The following is a 23042-nucleotide window of genomic DNA, read 5'->3' as shown; positions in this document are numbered from 1 at the left end:
ATGGGCTGTGGTGACAGCTCAGTGGGTCAGGTATTTGCCTCGCTAGCAGGAAGACCTGAGTTTGAGTCCTTCAGGGCCCATGTCAAAAAGGGGGACATGGGGCACACACTTGTAATCTTAGCACTTGAAAGGTAGAGAGAAGGGGAAGTGGGGGGTGTGGGGAGAGAGAGAAGGAGGGAGGGAGGGAAGGAGGGAAGGAAGGAGGCAGGAGAGGAGATTTTTTTCTTAGACTCAGTTTTCTCAATGTCTGACGAGACTTGTCTGGAGTGTCCGCTCTGCACCAGGCTTTTGCCGGCTCCTCCTACAGTAGCGAATGGAGTAGGAAGCATAGTTTAACTGCGGTGGATTGGCAAGCTCCTAACTTTGAGAATCACATTGCCACCTTAGGCATTGCCATTTTAGTCTGAGGGACTCGGGAGTGGGTGTTGGTCTTCCAGGTGGGCTCGTGAGAGCCTCCAGGGTTCTTACTGTCCACACTTATTTTGCGAGGCCTTGTTTTCCTTTGCTTTCGGGGGTGGCTGGTGTTCTAGCTTCTGAACCTTTAGAGGAGTGTGCACTGTTAATGGGGTTAGTGCTGGACCTTTGTGCTGAAGACGTCAGTTTTGGTTTTGCTGAATTGGTTCAATTAGATCCTTGTTCATCAGCTGTTTTAACCTGCCATACTTGTGTGGCTGCATATGGGCTAGTACCTTAAAAACAGAACAAGCCGAAGCCCTCTGTACTGTACTTACACTTATTGTTTAGGACAAACCTAAGGTAGGTTTTTGGACTGATGCCTTAGTCTGCCATTGTGGTTTTCAGAACCCCTTATTGCTGGGGTTTTTGTGCTCAACATTGCTGCCTCATTTTTCCAAGGCCTATCAGATATAGTGTGCTGCTTCCCCTTAGGGTGTTGTGTGGTGATGAGTCTCCCTGGGTACTAGGGTACCTCTTCGTGGCTTTTGTTGTTGTTTTTAATGTTCTAGCTCCCTTTGCACCTGAGTTTTTTTTTTTTCTGTTAAATTTTTACTCATCTTCCAATCTCAACTATAAATTCTCAGAGGAATTCTGTACCTGTGCTCCTGATCTGAGTCCCCAGCCTCGATGAGGCTCTATGATCAGCTCCTGTGGTATCCTATGTGCCTCAGTAATGTGTCATCATTTGTGTGGTTCTGTGTATACCAGCCACCGCTTTTTAACTAACTTGAAGCCCCAGGAAATAAAGGGCTATATGTTTTGTGCATTGTTAGAAACCCAATTCCTGGCACTTAATAATGATTTGTCAAATAAATTAACAGATTCTTGAATGGACCACATGCATTTAACTCACTAGATTTAAAAATTCCGAGTTAATATACTTATGGATTAATTGAACATATAACTGTACTTGAACTGTGAATACTAAGACTTGAAAGGCAGAAACATTAATAATCTCGATCCGGTTTTAATTAAAAAGGAACCGATTCATTAAACATTTATTGGGTAGCTATTCTCTGCAAAAGACCATTATGTCTTGTTGCCTGATTTCGAGATTTAATTTAAGTTGGTCTGCATTTTCTAAAATGCAATCATCTTCTTTCCTCACCTTAAACTCATCCTATGAGAATTCAGACTATTCTTTTGATATGTTACCATCTCAGAATTACCCTCTTACTCATTGTTCTGCTATAACTAAGTATAACTTCAAAAGTAGGTGCTGAATACCTCATGGGGCTTAGCACAGGCAGGGTGTATGTGGTAGGCACGTCATAAAGAAAAGTTGGCTGCACTCAGTATTTGTGTTGTTAAAGTGTGTGAGATACTTTTTAAAATGTCTTATTTCATTTGATGGAAGAGAAGAGGACAAGATAATTTTATTTGGATGGAGTCCATATTTAATTTATTGGTCTTGAGAAAAGTTTGTTTCCTAAGGCTACTGTAAAAAATTGCCATGGACTGAGTGACTTTTAGAAAACAATGAGTTTACTTTCTCATACTTTTGTAGGTTATAATTTAAATCAGGCTGTGAACAGGTTCAGAATCTACCTGAGGAGAAATGTGTTTGGCAATCGTTCTGACTTTTGGGGCACCTGTCACATCTAAAATCCCTTAGTTTGTAGTCACATCAGTCTGTTCTTCCCTCTTAGTTTCTCATGATCTCGTGACCTCATAGTCTGTGTATCTGTCCACATTTCCCAGTACTGATAATGACACTGGCAATTGGAACAGCCCTTATGCTAACCCAGAACGACCTCATCCTAAATACATTTGCAAAGATCTTGTTTCCACATGAGGTGTTCTATTCATGGGCTCCAGCAGATGTAAACCTGAAGGGGATGAACTTTTTTACCCAATTCTACTGCATTTCACCTATAGTTAGTAATTACATTTAAAAAATGCTCTGCTGAGTTCATAATTATGTTCAGAGGAATTACTGGAATGTGTGTGGTGTGTGATGAGGTCAGATAGTCTCTACAGTTGCTTCATGCCTTTTTTTTCTCCTCTCACATTGATTTTTAAGAGTCCCTGCAATATCCTTCTGTAGGTCTCCATAAGACTGACTCCCCCATACTTTCCTTTTTATGCTATATGTATGTATATATGTGCGCATGGGTACATGTATATGTTTGCATTCCAGTGTGTGTTGAAGACAAAGGTGCTCTCCACCTTGTTTTCTGAGACAGTATCTATCACTTAATCTGGAACTTAGTCATTTGGCCAGACTAGCTGGCCAATGGGCTCCAGCCATCCTCCTGCCTCTGCCTCCTACTAAGTGCTGGGATTACAGGCACAGGCTGCCATGGCTTTACATGGGTTTAGGGCTCCAAACTCAACTCCTCAGGGTTTCACAGCCAACACTTTACCAACTGAGCCATCTCTCCAGCCCTGATAAATCTCCATAGATGTATTATAATGATGATGATGAAGAGGATGATGATGATGATGATGATGATGATGATGATGTGTGTGTGTGTGTGTGTGTGTGTGTGTGTGTGTATTTCCCCCTGTTATGACCAGTCTTTCTCAGTGAGCAGACTTCTCTTGTATTTCTGTCATTATATCACCAGAAATATATGTTTGAATTCAGCCGTGACTCATCTGGGATGCATGTTGTCATGGAAAATTGCCATAGTGTTCTGCTGTTACGAGACAGAAGTCAAAGCTCAGCACATTTAATGGCCAGATCTGAGCATTGTTTCCAGGCAATTCCTTTTATTATTTTTACACTTTCGATAAAGTAGGCGGTTTGAGGGGATGCATCTCATTATGTGCATCTCTTTGGGCGATGTATCCACATGCTCCGTGTCTCTTCGTGCAGTCAGTCATGTTCATGAGCGCTCTGTTCCCTCTGCCTAACACAAGCAGAAACAATATACCAAGAAGCTCATCTGCAGGCTTTTTGCTGTTCTGCACCTGGATCCGAGACAAAACACAGAGTAACTTGGAGACTGCGCCATTTTGAAGGAATTCTGACTGACAGTTTATGGACAATAGAGACAATCCTCAAAATATAAACTCAGTTGAAAGATGAGCAGTTAATGCCCTAAGCTAAAATAAAAACTGAGGGACATTAGAAAATATGCTTTACTGGAAAATGACTAAGGATTTATCCCTGACAACCCACCTAAGGATTTAGTGGTTTAGAAGTTTTAGTAAATTATCCCTGTTCTGTAAGTAACTTATTCTTAAAAAATGACAGAAGGACTGGGGATAGAAATGTGGCTCCATGGTGGTGTGCTTGGCTAGTATGTGCAAAGCATGGAGTTTGGTCTCTAGCACCTCATACACCTGATGTGGTAGCACATGACTGTAATCCCAGCACTGTGGTGGGAGAGACAGAAGAACCAAGGGGTTTGGGGTTAGCCTGGACTACTTGAGTCTCTGCCTCAAAAATAACCAACAACAATAATGGCATGGGGGATCGTGTTGCACAGTCACATGATTCTTACTTAGAACGCATTTGCCTGCATTGCCATCTGGGCAATTTCCTCTAGGACTCTGTTAAAGATCCCTTTGTATGTGGACACAAACGTCAGTGATAGAACAGCATTCACCTGTTTGCAACCTCTGGGTTAATCCCCACCGTGTGGTTAACTGACTCATCCTCTGTCACTGTGCTATTTTTATCTTTTAAAAAGAGCTGTTAAGAGGTTTTCCTCTGAGCTCCTTCCGGCCATCAATGATCAACGTGTCCGTCCAGTTTTGTGGTCAACAGGGTTTGTTGTTTCAGTTTTCCAGTTCGGTGTCTGCACAGAGAGTGGCATGCAGGGGTGTGGTGGGGAGGAGGGTTTGGAGAGGGGAAAAGGAAGAGAGACAGGTTTAATTATATTAATCTAGAAAAGATAAAATAGATTCAAATATATATCCCTAAAAGGTTTGTGGGAACTTGGTTTCAAAATAGAGCCAATAAAGAATGAAAACTAAGAGCTGGTCAATAATAAATAACCACATGCTGCTCTGCCAATGCCAAGCTTTTTTTTTTTTTTAATGGTCTTTGAGGGATGAGACTCAGGTCCTCAAGCTTCTACCACAGGCAGGCACTCTACCCATTCAGCCACCTCCCCAGTGCTCCTGGTTCTCTTTGGCCCTTGGACCTCTGAACTTCCACTGTGTGATAAGTGGTGATGTGTGTTCCCTCTTACATAGACTCCATTTCCTCATTAAACAGATAATGGAAACACAGTGTACTGGAGGAATGCAGTGACAGAGCTGGTGTTCTACGATGGATTCTGTGTCTAGTCTGCTTATTTTCTTTCTCCCTCTCACTTGACTCCTGCCTGCCACAGGTAGTGAGGTGTTACCACTGAACAGTTTAGACATGGCTGAACAGACAGATCTCATGCTTCCATGTTCTTCCTTACTGCAGCTGAGGAGAGGGCTGTTTTTATGTAATATGTTCATGGGAAACTTGAGGTATGATTGCCTTTGTTATTGCTTCTCTGCCCAATTCCTCATCAGTTTCTGTGGGTATCAGGGAGGTCAGGATAACAGGTTTTTATTTCATCAGAGTTCTTAATAGATCCAAAGCACAGCTGGAGCTTGGGACGTGGCTCAGTTGGTAGAGTGGTTGTCTAGCATGCACAAAGCCCTGGGTTTGATTCCCACCACCACATACGCTATGTGATAGGACAATCTCAGCTATTCAGAGTGGAATGAGGAGGGTCTAGGCCAGATTTGGCCAACAGAGCAGGCTGAAGGCCAGCCTGGGACCCATGTATCCCTGTCAGAAAACAAAGTATGTCTGCTGAGTACAGTTGTGCATTGTTTAACAATAGAGGTGTCTTCTGAGAAAGACATCCTCCAGTGGTCTTGACACTGCAAACAGCACAGAATGTTCTTCTAAAATCCCAGATGGTTTAGGTCCCTTGACACAACCTTTTCACGCATACAATTGGAATGTGTGGTAAACAGGAGATGCATGAGGCTGTTGCTGATGTAACTCACATTTTAAAGTATCTCGTTTTTAATAAATATAAGGCTGTGCTCTAAAATAACAATAAAGTATAATATAACAAAACATATAAACCCACAGCACAGTCTTCCACTCCATTGTCATGTATTTTGTGCTGAGTACGATGATATGCCCAGTATTTCCTTATGACCCTACAGTAGGGTTGTTTACATGGGGTCGCCACCCTGTGACATTTCACTGCCTATAACGTCTCTAGGCCATAGAACATTTTCAGGTTTGTTGCTAGAGTTTTCTCCAGTCCTGCCTTTCTCAGGGGAAGGATGGCAGCAGCAGCGAAGGGTAAGAAGGTGGCTCTTAGCTACTGCTCTGACCTCTTGGGCTTTTAACTCTACATTTGGCTCTGTGTTTCTTATTTAATAAGACTGTTGCATCTACGCAGGTTGGTGATTAGGATCATTTGGGGGCACTGTTATACAGGTGGTTCATCATAAGTCAGCGTGAGGCATACTGTAGTGTCCTGGCGGGGTTCATTTTCTGTCATATTTGACACGAAAAGCTGTGAAGCAGATCCAAAAGTACATCCAGGTAGCTGTTGGAGATGAATGTACCTTTCACCTTCGCCGTCTGTAAATCGTTGTCACAGTGGCTGATCAAATTTGGTGCACTGGCACAAGGTGCCTCTAATCCGTGCGTTGTGTTTGCCTTCTGGATTGCTTACGTTTCATAAACACAGCAAAGGGGCAGCTGAGAGAGGACTAGTTGAGGCCATTTGTTTTTTTTATACAAATATCCCGTGCACACGCTTTCCTAAGGGTTTGCTCATGTTGCTGGGGAGAGCACTCCCTTGGTAAATACTTTGCAGTGCCTTCTGAAAAGGCTGGGAGACATGGTGTGCATTCCAGTCTTGGGGAGGAGACTTTTTTTTGGCCTGTGGGGCTCACTGGCCAGGCGATAAAGCTCTAGGGATCTGTTCAAACAAACAAACAAACAAGCAAGCAAGCAAGCAAACAAACAAATAAACAAATAAAATATATGGAAGAAAAGAAAAATACAAGGTTCCTGAGGAACTATCCCATAGATTTCTCTCAGACCTGCATCCACATGTGCACATATATGTGTGTGAGCGTACCCACACTCGCACATACCTGCACAGAAGAATCTGTTCATGACACACCAAAGATTCTGTGCCCTCTAATTTCTTTAGACTTTCCTTCTGTGTTTTAGCCCAGGCTGGCCTCAGATTCCTGATCCCCTGCTTCAGGCTAGCGAGTGCTTGGATTGCAGATGTGTGCCCCTTAGTGTTGTTTCATGTCTTCTGTTGTCCAGCTTCGAATTATGTTCCTGTCAGTGTGGTTATGTATTTAGCCCTGAAGAGTAAGTCTCTTCTCTAGTTTGGTTTTTGAGACTTAGGTTGGGGACCAGAGAGACACCAAGTGTGGCAAAGCAAGGAATGCTTTCTCTTTTTCCTGTCTGCCATACCCAAAGGGTTAAGAAAGAATGGGGCCACTGTATTCTGTGCATCAGAGTTTATGGTTTCTACCTTTCCTCTTGTTCAGCAGTAGATATAGCAAGAGTGAACTGTGTGATAGCTATGCTTTGCCTCGGGTGGGACTCTTAGATTCTCCTGGAACTTGAGTCCTCTGTGTGGAAGCAGAACTTTGGCCAAGGCACTGAGCAATATATATTTATAACACACAGTTTATATCTCCTTCTCATGACGGTAGGCCCCAGTGGTTCTTTGAAAGGAAAGGTATCTGCCATCAGGTTAGCTGTCCTTTTGTGATCTACTCAGTGTCAACTACTGAGCTTGTGAGGATTGTATGGTGATGTTTGTACTGGCTTTCGTCTCTGGGGGTTTCTCTCTCCATCCAGGGTTGGAAGGCTCTGTGACATGTTAAGCGTAGGCTCTCGGTCTTTTTAAATATTAAGCCGATTTCATGCCTATCTTTTGCTCCTCACAGAAAGGGGAGCTAGAGGAGTTGGGGTGTCTGTGGGTAAAGTGCCTGTCATACAAACATGTGGACCTGAGTTTGGAACCCCCAGAAACTACACAGAAAGCTGGGTGTGGCAGAATGTGTGTGTGTGTGTGTGTGAGTGTGTGTGTGTGTGTGTGTGTGTGTGTGTGTGTGTGTGTGATGCATCAGAGATGAGCATATCTCTGGAGTCTCTGGAACTCACTAGTTAACCAGCCTCACCAATCTGTGAACTTTCATGTTTAGTGAAAGATTATCTTTAAAAAACAAACCAACCAGGTAGAGAGCAATTAAAGAAGAAACCAGATATGGCCTCTGGTCTCCACACATGTTGCACATGTGTGCAGAACACTTGAATTTATATATCATACAAATATATGCACACCCCCCAACACACTCACATGAGAGGCAGGGCTTGCTTGTGATAATTCTTTGTATTCTCTGGGTTCTTGAGCCCAAACACAAATTACAGAACAAGAAAGAACCACAAGGGCCATGCCGTTTTTGTGAGTATTGGAGAAAAATCGTAGATGAAATAAAAAGGGCAACTCTGGTCAAACAAGAGGTGTAATATAAAAGTCACAAAACACACATGCAGAGTTCTCTGTGACAGTCAGGGGCTGCATGCTGCTCTCTGCAGCCTGTTATATAGTAACTGGATTCCTAATTTTAAACATTGAAAATGGAGGCATAGTGTCAGCTCTCCATTGTCTATCTGGGGCTATCACTCCAGAGTGGCTTTAGTTCTTTTTGGTTCAGGGAAAACAGGATGATGTCAGCGTTAGCATGAACTGAATGTAGTGGTTTTGTGGTGTGTTGGGAGTGCCGGAAATAAATCTCTATGAGATGCATAGTTTCAAAGGGCTTGTTCTACCACATTTTAATTTTTTAAGATTTAAACTCCAGTCATCATTGACAAGAATGATTGGAATCCTTCATCTATGGGACATTTTATTGTGCATTTAAATCACATTTCAGGAGGCATTTTACTTTCCATAAAAATGCACAGGGGTGCCTACGTGCACTCTAATATGCAGTGTCTGTCTTGAACAGGAAGTTGCAAAGGGCAGTGACTGGTGGGGAAACCAGTAAGACCAAGTTTGAGCTTCTCATTTGATCTTCATACCTTCAGAGGTTCTCATGAGAACTACATGGCAAGGTCATGCAACTTGACCTTGATCAATGATGGATCGATCTATCTATTTATCTATCTATCTATCTATCTATCTGTCTATCTATCTATCTATCTATCTATCTACCTATCTATCTAGGCACCTTTGAATGCCATAAAATCACAGCAAAGGCAAATGAAGAAACACAAGTGAATGAAGCCATGGGTAAATCCCATGAAAGCCACGATCCTTTTCCAATGGAAACTCGAGTTGGTTTTGGTGACAGTCCCTAATTGTTGAGTACCAAGTGCTCAGAGTCATGACTCTATGGGTCATTTCCCATTCAGACCACATCACATTGCTGCCATGAGAGTCATGCAGGATAGGAAGCACCTGAGCCTCTGTCATCCTCAACTACACGGTGTTTATATCACAATTCCTAAATACCACATCATGCTCAGAGTAATGGTACACTTGTTGCTATGTCCTTTATTCCCAACAACATCTTCTAACATTACACACTAGGCACCTAGAGTGATGGCAATATGGGGGCAGGTAATAAAAACAATGGGCTTGTACACACACAGGCACAAAGACAAGTTTCCCAGATCTCTTATTGAGGGAGCATTGAAGTGGATCAGTGCTACAGGAAATGGTTTTTGTGTCACTGGGGCAGTAGGACTCTGGGCTTCAATGATAGGTTAATGCTGGAAAGAAGAAGAATTAGGTAAGAGATTCTGAAAACATTCACGAAAAGTGCCAGGGAAGCAGACTACACTTCAGGTATCTTTTTGAACATCTGACTTTCTTCTCTCCACCCAAGTCCGAGGTTCCTCATGGAAGGGCTGTGGTCAGGGTGTGGTGTGGCTCATCAAAGAACACAAGGTAGTATCTAGTGATGTTCTGATTGTCACAGTGAGGTGTCCTGTGTTGTTGGCATCTAATGTGCCAAATATTTGGTAAAATATTCTATGGGGCAGTTTCCTCCAAGGAATAACCTGGTCCCTAAAGTCATCAGCATGAAGTTTGAGAAATTCTTACCTAAGGAATGATTATGTTGTGACCTGTGACCTGGAGAAAGGATGACCAAGGAGCAGGTGTGACCTGCGAGAGGGCCTTGGAGGTGGCCGATTGGCTGTTGACACCTTACCGTTTGTAGTCTTCCTGCCATGCAGAGTATCGACTAGAGGCTGGCTCCCTGGGTCACTGTGACTTGTCATGAAAAGGTAGACCAGTCAGTGGGCTGGGTGCTTCCTTGTTCTTGGCTAACTCCTCCCTGTGTGAAAGGTGGAGTCTCTACAGACAGACAGCTCAGCATTTGTCTCCTGTTTCCATGGCGATGCTGGAATTGCAGTTAGGTGGTCCAGATTAAGGGGTGCTTCTGGCTAATTGTGTCCTCCAGGGTGGTCATCAGGGTGGATGTGAAGCTGATAGGGCAGCCTCCCCCAGTCTTGTTCCTTTTCAGCCCATACTGCCCAGAGCGCTACCTAGGGAACTTAAAAGGGCCTCTTGGCTTGTTGGCAGTGAGTTAATGAAGCAGGAGAAAGAAAAGAACAGAAGTTAATGTTTATGCATAGAAATTGGACACTAGGTGTGCTTTGTTTGTTTGTTTTGTGTGCATATACTTGTGCGCATAGGCATTAGTGCATACACATATGTATTTAATTATGCTTGCCTGTGCATCCAGTTTAAAGGCTGGAGGATGCATTGAATGTTTGCCTTACTCGCTCTTATCTTTTGAGAGAGGGCCACTCACTGAGCCTAGAACTCACTTTCCAGGGAGCTCTTGGGAATCACCTGTCACAGACCTTCTAGCAGTGGGGTTACAGATATGTGCTGCTGTGCCTGGATTGTTGCAGGGGTGTTAACAAATTTGAACTCAGGTCCTCATGATTGCGCTGGAAGCCTTTTATGAGCCATTGCCTCTTCCCCTGAGTTTCTTTTTCTGGTGCTATAAGAAAGGGGAGATATCTTGCTACTTGCCCATAGTTCTGTATTGCTAGGTGTTAATCGGTCGAAGATATTCCTAATGCCCGTGGCTTTACATAATTTTTTAATCAAATAATGTAGTATCAGTTTTGCACTTAACCATGAAATAGCCCTGACATGATCACCTTTTATGAGTTGTGTGGTCCAGGTGGATGTACGTAATACTTCATTTCTTCTTACTATTTTTTAACTTGATTGAATGCACCACTCGGTGATAAAAATTGCTTTTTACAGCTGTGAGCATAAAATGGAAAAGCTTATCGCTGTTAAGTGTATAGATTTTTTCATTACATTTTTGTTATAAATATTTCACTGGCTAAATTCAAATCAGTATGATGGAGTTGAAATATAATAATACTATTGATTTAATAAATGCTGGCATTCCAATGTCATTTCTTGATGAAATTAATATTATGTGAGTTGTTTTCTAATGAATACATGAGTAATAAGCTATTCTTCAAACAAAAAAAGAATACTATGAAACAAATGGCTTATTAAAAAAAGTGTGGCATATGCTTATGTGAATAAAGTTACCAGAGTTCATTATATAGCAATTTGAATGTAGTACTAATTAAAACTTTCCTTTAATTTTACTGAAGCCTATTCTTAGATATTAGGCAAGTTATTAAGGATTTGAAGAAAAACCTATGTGATGTTTAATTTCCCAATAGACCAAAAACTGGCACGTTGGAACTAAAAAGATTAATATTGTGCAGTATTTATTTATTCATTATTTTTGTGTGTCTGTGTGAGTGTATGTGCACTGTGTGTGTGTCTTTCTCTGCATTCATCCTGTTCCTTAGAGGCAGGGTCTCTCTCCTTTCGAACCTGGGTTTTGCATTTTCTAGGCAAAACTGGAAGCCAGCAAGCCCCAGGACTCCTCTTGTCTCTGTCCCACCTTCCCACCTTGGAGCTGGGGACCATAGGAGTCTGTGAGATGTCTGGTTTATTATGTAAATGCTGAGATTTCACTCTGGCTCTCAGCACTGGGCAACAAATGCTCATGGCCCCAAGCCATCTCTCCAGCCACTCTCTGCTGTACTTTTGTGTAAGCACAATAGACGAAAGGATTTAAGGACTTCAGGAAGTCAGGAGTGTATAAATTACATACGGATTTTTTGTTTAATTTCATATCAACATAATAGCAAGAAAATTTCTTATAGCCTTCAGATTCTGGAAGTTAGGCTCAGAATTTGGTTTTGTACGGGGATGATTGTCTTGCCCTTTTGCATTAAAATCCTCATCAAGTACATTGACATTGCGTTGTGGTAGTAGTTTGAACTCAATGTCCTTTGCCACATTCTGCATACGTTTATTCAACCCAAAGCTTGATCGACCCTGCCAGGAAAGTTTGGCTCTTAGACTACCCAGATGACTCTCTGTCATAGGCTCTGTTTGATTCCTGAAGAGTCACCTGTTACTCTTTCTGGGAGCGGCAGCCGCTTTCAAAGGGAAGATGTTACCATATGCTGATGTTTATAGCAATGGGGTGACCACTGTGTTAGCTGGTACACCATGACTGATAGCGATGGATTCCTAGCCTCTGCTTTTGAGAGGACAAAGAGCTCGTGTCAGAACTATAAAGCTGAAACACCAAATGCACGGAGGTGTGTTCAGACCTATTCCTCCAGAGTACCACTTCATGTTTCACACGGCTTGGATGTTTATATTCAGTGTATCAAACTGCATCTCCAGCCTGTCAATGTCAGAACCACATCATCTGCCCTGCTTGCCATTCAGTGTAGCTTATGTAATCTCACTAATGAGATTAGCCTGTCATGGTTCACACTGATATTGGTAGCAGGAAATAGGTATCGATGAGGAGTGATTAATAAAGCACCAAAGGCATTTTGCTGCACACATTCCTTCCTTCATCCTTACTCAATGAACCACCGCACCAAAGAAGAAAGGATATTCATTCATTATGATGAGGGCCTGGGGCTGTAGCTCAGATTGGAAAGTGCTTGCCTTGCATGCGTGAAGCCCTGGGTTCAATCCCCAAAACAAACCAGGTGGAGTGGCACACACTTGTCACCCTGCACTGGAGAGGTAGAGGCAGGTGGACCAGAAGTTTGGGGTCATGCACCCCTATGGAGGACGTTGGACTACAGCCTGGGCTGCATGCAATCTTGCCCTGAAAAACAATCGGCGAAGACTATGGCAGGATGTATATTAACATTTTGTGAGGCCATTCTAATATCAGAATTCTCTCTGTTATACATTTTCCCCTAAGCCTTTGGACGTTGTTATGCATAAACAGTCAAAATGAGAGGTTTTTAAGTAAATTATTATTAACAGCTGTCACTTTTCAACTTGGTAATGAATAGCTTTTAAAATTTTAGGGAGCCTACAGTTCACAGGATTGTCTTTCCTTACAAATTATTGATTTTAAAATCACATTTAATTAATTAATTTGTGTGTGTGTGTGTGTGTGTGTGTGTGTGTACACACCTACCTGTGCTCCAGTGCACACGTGTAAGCCAGAAGACAGCTGGTGAAAGTCTGATTTTGTCCTTCACCACGTGAGTCTCCAGCCACCACGCTTAGCAGCAAACCCCTTCACCTGGCAATCCCTCTCACAAGTCCAAACTTTCGGTGTATTGTTTTAAAACACTGGCCTTGCGTTCAAGCTGTTTGTGTTTGAATTTGGGCCCTGAGTGCCTGTGTTGGTCACTAAACCTCTCTGTGCCTTAGCCTCCTCTCTCTAGGATAGGTACCACTATACTGACACTGTGAGGGTGGCCAACCCCACAGAAGTGCTGACAAGCATTCATAACCTCTTAGGGATTATTGCCTCCACCTACCAGATATTACTACTTAACCACGTCAGACTGTGCAGAGTCAATGGGTGCACGTGCTGAGACCTGCTTGGGTCTTGGAGGAAGCTCACTTGGTGAGTCCTGAGCATGTAAAAGGCTGGGTATTACAGAATCCCTTTCACTATGCCATCCCACTGAAGCTTGTCCCCAAGGAGAGGTGATCATGGCAGCATGCTAAGACAGTCCTCCCATAAAAAAAGAAGATTTTTTAGTTTCAATCAATAAAAAACTACTTTAGAGTAAAATGAAAATGGGGGGGGGGCTTGGACTATAGATACGAATGACATCACTGGTATTTGTTACAGGAGGGTAGTTCTTCAGTAAGCCATTTAAGTGGACTCCAGTCCATGTAAGTAAACAGGGTTTCTTGATGTGACAGGCATATTTGTAAGTGTCCTAAGGACTTAGTGCTCTGTGCTGGTATCTGTGGTAACACCATCTTTGATTCAGCAGTTGAAGATAACTTTCTAGAGCTTTGTCAAGGGTACAGTCTCTCTCTTAAGCCACATGAGTTTTCCACTATCTCAGTGGAAATTGAGGTTGCATATTTTCTCCAGGAACACAAAACTCTCTTGTAGCATTGGGGAGAGGTAGCCAGGCACTTGGAGAGGAATGTATGGATCTGACTGCCTTACCAGTCCCACTGTGAGTGAATTTTAACAACAGCATCTTTTTTCTGCTTTTTCCTAAGTGATGATGGATCTCCTGGCACATCCATGGAGCTCTGCTTACTTACGTAGTGTCAAATCCCTCAAATATCCTAAATCCTTGGTATTTTGGGGGGAGTGTTAAGTGGCTTCTTTTTACTCTGTACACTATATTCACCTCTCTCCAGCCTGTAAGTCCAAGTTGCATAATTCCAGCTGAATCCCAGAGTCTACTGTTTGTTCTCTCTCTCCCTCCCTTTCTCTCTCCCTCCCCCACCTTTCTCTCTCTCTCTCTCTCTCTCTCTCTGTGTGTGTGTGTGTGTGTGTGTGTGTGTGTGTGTGTGTGTGTTCGTACATATGGAGGCCAGAGGTTGACTTTCTAGTGTATCCTAGACACAGGATGGATGTAGACTTAGCTCTCCTAGTCAGTGATTAGCATCAAATTAAGATTCTGGGACAGAAAGGCTTTAGGGCTGTGGATCAGCTCTGCTTGGAAACCTGGTTCAACTGCCACAGCAGAGATTGGTGTGAATGTTGACAAAGCAGAGCTGGTACAGATGCTGGAGCTGAGGGCTTAAGCCTGGGTAGACCAGAAGTCTAGACTGCTGATGGACCTCTTTTACAGACAAATTAAGAGATGGAAAATTCCACAGAGAGCCTTGAAGATTAGAGGCAGCCTAGAAGTTACCATTTGCTATGATCAGTGAGCAAGATCACACACAGGTTTAGCCTAGCAGCCTTGCACAGTGAGTAGAGGGGCATATCGTAGCAGAGAAGCTACAGATGGATCCTGAGAAATCAGTGCCTTCTCCTGGGCCAGTCATAGTTACCTGGGACATGTCTGTATTGTCAACACAGCAAAATAATAACTGCTTTGACTTGTTGAGGACACACATGCAGAGAAGTCTGATAATAACTTCAGAATAAAAGGATAAAGAGTTTGTTTAAAAGAGGAAAAACGCTTACCTGCGAAACCCACTAGTGTGGCTCAGATCTCACCCACAAGCACTGAGGGTGTCCATGTCTGCAGGTGAGCATTGATTGTAATCTTTTAACTCAGGTGTCAATTAGGAAGTCTTGTGTTTAGCTCTTGTGCCTCCACACTTGCAGTTTGCAGTCCTGCTTCTGTTAGTCTGTGTTAATTCATACCAGATCCCTGGACTGTCCCTTTGAATTCCTTGTCTCTTTCTAAAGTGCCTTGGAAGGAGCAGCTTTCTTTGTGGCACCACCTGCATTGAAGACTTTCTCTTCATTCTTTTTGTTAGGCTTCTAATTTTATAAAGTGTTGATTTTCGTTCTTAAAGAATTTATAAAGTTTGTCATGTAAACAACAAAGTCACCATCTGCTTTTGAGAGTATTTCCTTATGCATGTAATTTTTATAATGGGTTGATTGTTTAGTTCTGAAGGAATTTATATAGGTTTTGAATGGGTGAGGTCCTTTGAATGTCCCCTGACATGTGACTGCATCTCTTCTGTTAACACCCTCTCCCCCTCCACGGCACCAATCCCTTCACCCAGACCCTGAATGTGTTGTTTTGGGATGCAGAGACCTTCATGGATCACTGTGAAGATATGGAAGTGAAAGGATCTGGGGCTGGAGAGAAGGCTCAGCTCTTAAGAGTGCTTGCTGTTCTTGCAAAGAACCAGAGTTCGGTTCCCAGAACCCATGTCAAACAGCTCACTGTCATCTGTAGAACTTCAGCTCCAGGGCTTCTGATGTCCCTTCTATCCTCCAAAAGACATCTGCACAAATGTGTGTATGAGCCTGTGTATACATACACAGGTGTATACACATGTTCATACACACACAGGTGTATATACAAGTGTAAATATAGGTGTATACACATGCTCTTTCACACACAGGTGACACACACACTAAAAAGAAGTGTAAGTGTTGGATACTTAAAGTCTATCCTCTTGACAAACTGGAGAAGCATTAGGGAGTTTTATTTCTTTACTTTTATGAATTTCTCTTGTGTTCATGAGATAAAGTCTTACTCTGTAGCACAGGCTGGGGCTAGATCTCAATATGTAGTTCAGACTTGCCTTAAGTTTACAGTCTTCCTGCCTCAGCCTCCTAAATGATGACTGTAGAGGTATAAGCCACCACATCTCAGGGGTGGGACATGTTGGGGGAGGCCCCACCCCTGCTTGCACATGTGGAAGACAGAGGTCTACACTGGATATCTTCCGTGGTAACATTCAACCTCATTTTTCAGACAGGGTCTGCCTATCACTGGACCTGGAGGTAGCCATTTCAGCTAAACTGGCTGGCCAGCTAGCCCCTGGATCGATCTGTGTCCACTCACTCATCTCTAGGGTTAGAGACATCTGTACTGCAGCTGGCTTTTACATGGCTGCTGGAGATCTGAACTCAAGACCTCACGCTTGGAATAAAACAGTTGATCAACAGGGTCATCTCCCCAGCCCCTCTGATGGAAAATTTTACAAGGAGTTCCTCCTTTCTGATCTCCTGTTGGTCAGAGAGAATTGGTTAACTTTTGGGGGGAAAGCTGGAGCACAGGCACACCCATCATGACGCCGTCTAAGTCTTAGAGTTGGCTAGAGAATGGCATCATGAAATTCATTCAGAATCCACTTGAGATTTCCAGATCCAAGAAAGCAGTGGATTCCAATTGATGTATTTGGAAATAGCAAGCTTTATTTGAACCTGTCAGTACCTCAGGGACAGAGTACAAATATTTTTATTTATCCATGACTGCATACACTGTGTGTGAGGTATGAGGTGACCTTCAGTTCTTTAGCTTTGTGGCTGAAGAAGATATTAAAATTTGTTTTCTCGAAGAGGCAGGGAAGCCCTAGGGCTCACACAATCAGGTTTCAGGGAGAGGTCAGAATTGGCAGACACCTATTAAAAAGGAAGTGGAATGCTTATCTTTATTGAGTAGGAGTCAGGTTCAGACTGTTCCTGGGACAGCTGCAAGGTTTCACAAGCATTAGGATCATGGACTCAAGCAGTGGTGACCAACCCAGCCACCAGCCTGTTTGGAAGGAGAATAGGAGAGTCTCACTGGTGGATGTCCTGACATGTAATTTGGTGGCAAAAGGTCATGCCTTTTTTTTCTGAAGATAATCCCACTGGGTTTCAGATGACTGGCAACCACTGCCATTGTGTGGAGTTTCAGCAGAGAGCACCTGGCAAGATCAGAGCAATGTAGTAACACGTGAATTATTTTGCTTCATGTAAATTTAAGCATGGCTATGAAGGCATGCTGCCTCTCCCTTGGAAAAGTAATTTAGCCTGCAGAAAATAATTAAATCCAGTGTCTTGCAATAATTAGAAATTTGAAATGGGGAGGATTAATTATTTCCATCAGATTTCAGTCACTCGAAAAAAATGCTCAAGAATGGAGGCCAGACAGTTGCCAAGTTAATTCACATTGCCATGTCCTTTAATATGCTCACCTTTGTCCCTACAGGACCATGCAGACCTTCGAAGCCATTTTTTCACAGTTGGGATGAAGCTGGAGACAGTGAATATGAGTGAGCCCTTTCATATCTGTCCTGCATCAGTGACCAAGGTGGGTTTTCTGCTTTGCTCCTTGCAACCCCCCCCCCCCCCCCCCCCCCCCCCACCACACACACACACAGTGAATCACATACGTCTTCACAGGTGCGCAGATGCAGGATGCAGGATGCGCCTGCCAGGGGCACTCTCAGCAACACCCAATCAATAAACCTTCCCAGTTCTGCATTGAGCTCTTTCTGTGAATGAGGCAAAGGAGTCTAACCACATACCTCCTTCTTGCAAGTACAGAGTGACTGTTCTTCTCTTAATAGCTGTCCACTGTTGAGTTGAATTTTACAAGCACTGTAAGGTTAACTTACTGGGTTCAGTGGATAAGAGGAATTTCAGTGCAAACATGAGAACCTGAGTTCAAACCCCTAGATTCTATGTTAAAAGTTGAATATTGCATGCCTGCAATCCAAGCACCTAGAGGGCAGGAAACAGGAGGATTACTGGGGCTTGCTAGTCAGCCAGCCTAGTCAAATCCAACTAACCACCACCGCCACCATCACCACCACCACAACCAACAACAACAACGGCCCCAACACAGCTCCAGAGTCACTGAGAAATCTTGTTTCCAGGGAAAAAGGTGGATCATGATAGATCAGGACTCCTGCCATCCTCCTCTGGCCTCTGCACATGCGCATGGAATGCACATACCCACACACAAGTACACATATAGGCCTGTGCCACACACACAAGAAAGAAAGACTAACTTGCTCCGCCTTCATGACTGCTTATTTGTATTTAGAAAATACCTGGAAGTAGTGAAAGCAGATTCTTATTTCCTCCTAAACCAGCATTTCTGATCTTTTTATTATCACCTGTTCTCATTGGCTAAAGGAAACCACGTGCTTCCGAGACTGGCAGTCAAAATGAAATTCCTTTGCTGTATAAAGTTGTTTTTATGCTGATCTGGTAGTCTCTTAAGATTATATGATTATTAAGATTATCTCTTCTTCATAAGAGAAATCCCAGTGGTCCTAACAATGGTCAAATTCAAATGGTGTGCTTCCCACCTTAAATATTATCTTTTGTTAAGTGGCAGGAGACGCTGACAAGCTTAGCATTTTTAGCCAAATGTATCTTTCAGATAATGACCTTTTATATTCAGAGGAAAAACTTGATTAAAGATTCAAGGTCGATTGCATTTTAATTTCTATTTCCAAAGGAAAAGTGGATCTGAGTTACTACTATTCTTGTAGTAACTCAGACATTATATTTGAACTCTTCCTTCCTTCCTCCCTCCTTCCCTCCCTCCCTTCCTCCCTTCCCATCTTTTTCATGATTTGGTAGAATATCAGAAAATTAGTGATGACACTGTATTAAATGCGATTATAATCATGACACACAGCTTTCTTCTTTTCCCTAAATGTTTCTTATTTAGTGAGCACATTATTTTTGTAAATTAAAAATGTATTAAGGGGAAAAGTTGACACACTTTGCTAGATAATATTGGGCTTGAAACTCAGACTCTCCTGCAGTGCTACCACCTATTACAAACCTTTGATTGGAAACGGTGTTTGTGATCTTACTGTGTTTCTGGTAGCTGTCACCAATTTCCCCTAGACTGGAGAGCTGTCCTTCTGTCTTAAAACCTGTCCAGAATTCCCCTGGTGCCAGAGTTGGGTGGTGTAGCAATGGCAGCCGCCCACTTTTCTGGGTATATGTACTTGTCTAAAACACTACAGTACCGGCTTCCCATGCTCTCTAGAAAATGAGCTGGCAGAGCTGGTGTGCTCAGCCCACAGTGGTCTCATTTCTCATGTTTCTATACTTTAAATGACAGTGTTAGACAGTGACACATTTCTTATAGGTAGCCTCAAATATTGTTAATTTAGATTGACTTTCAGCTGCAGAGGTTGCGTTTTCACGATTAATTCCCCTTAAATCATCTCACTGGGAGGAGGAAGTATTTGCAGTTATTTTGAAACTACATGTTCACATTACTTTTCTTAGCACTTATGTCAGAGAGGAAATTCTTATATCATTCTTCTCGTACATATACCATTCTTCTCTTATCGCCCATTTATTATTTAATCTGTGAGCTGGAATGTGTGGTTTTGTCTGCCAGAACCCCTGTAGATAAGTAGGTTCAAGTATGCCTTATCAGAATGTTTTTCATGTTAAAAATATTTATAATTATATATATTTTTCACTGGTGGGGATTCCAGGAATTGATATGATCATATTTCATGGTATGCATGTCTGAAATTCTCAAAAAATACGTTAAATATATTTCTCTAAACACTAAAAAATGTCTTAGAATATTTTGCTTGAGAATATAGTACACTGTGCTGTCATTACTTTTTACAGTGGAAGTTTCACACACATGCATCCCTTCAAGGTGTTTCTTCTTGGCAGCCCTGTTGAAGATAGAATAACTGATATTAAAGCAGAGAAAATGCAGAGCTCCTCCAGTGCAAGTGACCAGGCGTTAACAGTGTAGCAGGGCTGGTTCTAATATTTCAAACCCTGGAAGATGCGGTGTTAACTCTGGCGTATGGGAAATGTGTTGATTGGAGCACAGGACGGACACACAGGGAATTCAAAGTCAGGGCCTCTAGTCTCATCACTTCCCCCGACTCTCTTCTATTTCGGTTTCTGCCCATTCTGATCTGTGCAGTCTTGGGTGCTCCACTTCCCAGATGTTCGAACTCTCTATCAGAGGGAGCACGAAGCAATGCTTTTCATCCCTGGGAGCATGAATCCTGATAGATGTGTCGGAAGCCACTAAACTTTTCTCTGAAGTGTGCTCACATCAATGTGCAGTTTGATCGGTTCTGAAACTCTCTAGATGGGGTCTGGTGGTGCTTAGATACCCTGCTGCTGGAATATCCTAATGTGTGTGAGGACTTGTGTGTATGTGTGGTAGGCCTAACCACAGTAATCTTGCAGATGGTTACTGAGTGGTCAAAGGCATTGCTCTGGACAGTGAGGCATAGACGGAGCCCGTTGTTATAAGGTATACATTATACCGAGGGAATGGGCCAACAAAGAAAATTAATGAGTAAATAAGTACAGTATAGTGTAAGCTAAACACTAAAGAGACAAATCTCAAGACGGGGTTACTGAAACCTGGGGCTGGTGGGGAAACGGGATTTTATTTTTTAGTTTTTGGTTTATGTGTATGGGTGTTTGGCTGCATGTATATCTGTGTACTATGTGCATGGCTGGTGCTTGCAAAAGCCAGGAGAGGTTCTCAGATCCCTTGGAAATGGAGTTACAGGGAATTGAACTTGGGTCCTATTCAAGAACAACCAGTGCTCTTAACTACTGAGTGAGTCATCTCTCCAGTCCAGAGAATGTGGTTTTAAATATAACCAGGAGTTATCATCCTGGGCAAGCTGGCCATATTCATCCTTCTTTTAAAAATTATTATTTGTTTTAGAACAGGGTCTCACATAACGCAGTCTGTTCTTAAACTCTTGACCCTCATGCCTCCATCTTCAGGGGTTGGGATTACAGGCTGTGCCACCATGCCCATCTTGATTCTCTGCTTCTTAAAGCGGACTTTCACAGGCAACCCTCAGTCAGTACAATTAGAACTAGGTACTGTAATCAAAATGAAGAGGTGCAGATTGGAGTTGCTCTTCTTGCTTAATGTTAAAATAGATTTGTCTAGAATGTACTTTGTAATGAAGGGAGCTCAGAAACACAGCTTGGTAATAATGGAAAGATAATGCATCTTTCTCTCTTTCAGTGTGTGCATCTGAAGTGTACATATGTGTGCCTGTAGATGCATATGTGTGCCTGCATAATATGTGTGAGCTTGTGGGGTGTGGGCATCTGATTTTGTGCCTGCTTGGAGCTTTGTTTCTTTTTCTTTTCCTTGTGGGATTAGAGATCCGATCTAGAACCTGACACATGCTAGGCAAGTGCTCTCCCACTGATATGTGTCCTGAGTCCTTTGTAGATTTAATTTTTGCTTTGAGGCAGTCTCACTACCTTGCCCAGGCTTGAACTCACTCTGTAGCCCAGCTATTTGAGAAACTTTCGAACCCCCTGACTTGGCCTCCTTAGCAGGGCTGACAGACTTGCACCACCAGACCTGGCTTGTTCATTTTTTATCATTGACATTTTTCTCATAATCATTGTATATTCATGTACAAAACATTTTCTATGCCTTTGTGAATCATTTGATGAAGAAAAGAGGTCACTGACCTCAAAGAACACTTGATATTTTGGTGGTGACAGGTAACAGGTGGTGATGGGAACATGGAGTAAAGACAGCTTTTGCATACATGATTTCCTCTCTGGCTATAGTATGTTGTACTTTGAACGCTGTGATTCATGAGTCTAGAAGTCTCCCAGCGCTGAATTCAGAGGTGGTGAAGGATCTGGTGTGAGGAGTTCTGTCCGTTGTTGAGGCTGAGGTGCCATTTCAGCCTTTTAATACCCAGTTTAATTTTCTATGGGCAGGAATTTGTCTGTCTGTCTGTTTGCTTTTCTTCCACGTGAGGCCCTTGTTTTATATTTCTGTCTGTCTTTAGTTTTCCTTTTCTCTCTCCTGTATATTTTAGTTACTTTTCTCTCCATGTATATGACCACACGGCTGATTCTACCTTTGGCCACTAGATTAATTTAGCAATTTGTACAGAAATGTTGGTTTACGTTACAATTTGATAGGACATGCTCAGTGTCTTTGAAATAGTGTCAGGATTTAGATGTATAATACCAAGAAACTAACTTGGATTCCATTTTTTTTTTGCTTTTAGGTTTTTAACAATCATTTTTTCCAAGTGACTATTGATGACCTAAGACCTGAACCTAACAAACTCTCCATGCTGTGCCATGCAGATTCTTTGGGAATTTTGCCAGTACAGTGGTGCCTTAAAAATGGAGTCAACCTCACTCCTCCCAAAGGTTTGTATCCCATGGAAATGTGTGGGGTTGGAATGATCTAGGCTGCTGTCTTATTGTCTCTGAAATGACGTCATCACATTTCTATGGGGAGTTGCAGTGTGAATTGGACCATGATGGAAGCAAAGAGTTCTTCCTTAGCTTGATTGACACAGATGCCACCAATAGTTCCACCCCTCGGGAGGCTTATGGCTTAGGATTTTAGCATCCATAGCAAGGCACTTCCTCCACCAGTTACTTCATAGCTGCTTCTCTCTGATGCCATGTAGTGAGTGACCCAGGCAATAGTGGTGCCCGTGACTGAAGTTAAAGACATGGAAGTGTCTGAGAAGACCTTTTATATGTACAACAAATGCCAATGGTGTATTTCTTTAGACTTTAGTGTACTTTCTCCATTGCTCAGATACTCCTAGGATCCCAAAATTTAACATAATAACACATTGTCGTAATTTACTTAATACTATAATGTGATCCCATAATTCACTTCATGTGCAATTCATTACAACAATTCACACAGGACCAGGTTGCATTAATATACTTTTAAATTGAGATCTGAGAGCCACATGCTTAACAATGCCCTTGTAGTTTGTAATGTGGGTTTTTGTTGGCTGCATGTCTAAAGTTTACTCAGGGGGAGCAACCATAAATGAGAAGTGCAGCCCTACAAGGTGGTGTACTCAGACAGTAGAGGCAGGAAAGCTCGGAATTGAAGCTCATCTTTAGCTTAGGTTAAGGCC

The 23042-nt window shown here is 42.6% G+C and overlaps 1 protein-coding gene across 3 annotated transcripts in view; it reads left to right on the top strand.

The window, feature by feature from the left end:
- Positions 1 to 23042, top strand: part of Sfmbt2 (Scm like with four mbt domains 2) — a 181266-nt gene that overhangs the window by 90088 nt on the left and 68136 nt on the right. For all 3 annotated transcript variants that reach the window (XM_036188305.1, XM_036188306.1, XM_036188307.1), the window contains exons 8-9: positions 17354 to 17455; positions 22161 to 22308. In XM_036188305.1, the coding sequence (XP_036044198.1) occupies positions 17354 to 17455; positions 22161 to 22308 (250 nt within the window). The remainder of the gene's footprint in view (positions 1 to 17353; positions 17456 to 22160; positions 22309 to 23042) is intronic.

This window comes from Onychomys torridus, chromosome 5 (genome assembly GCF_903995425.1).
Source record: "Onychomys torridus chromosome 5, mOncTor1.1, whole genome shotgun sequence".
NCBI classification, from domain to species: domain Eukaryota; kingdom Metazoa; phylum Chordata; class Mammalia; order Rodentia; family Cricetidae; genus Onychomys; species Onychomys torridus.
Note: the sequence above shows the minus strand (reverse complement) of the source record. Positions and strands in the feature narration are given on the sequence as shown.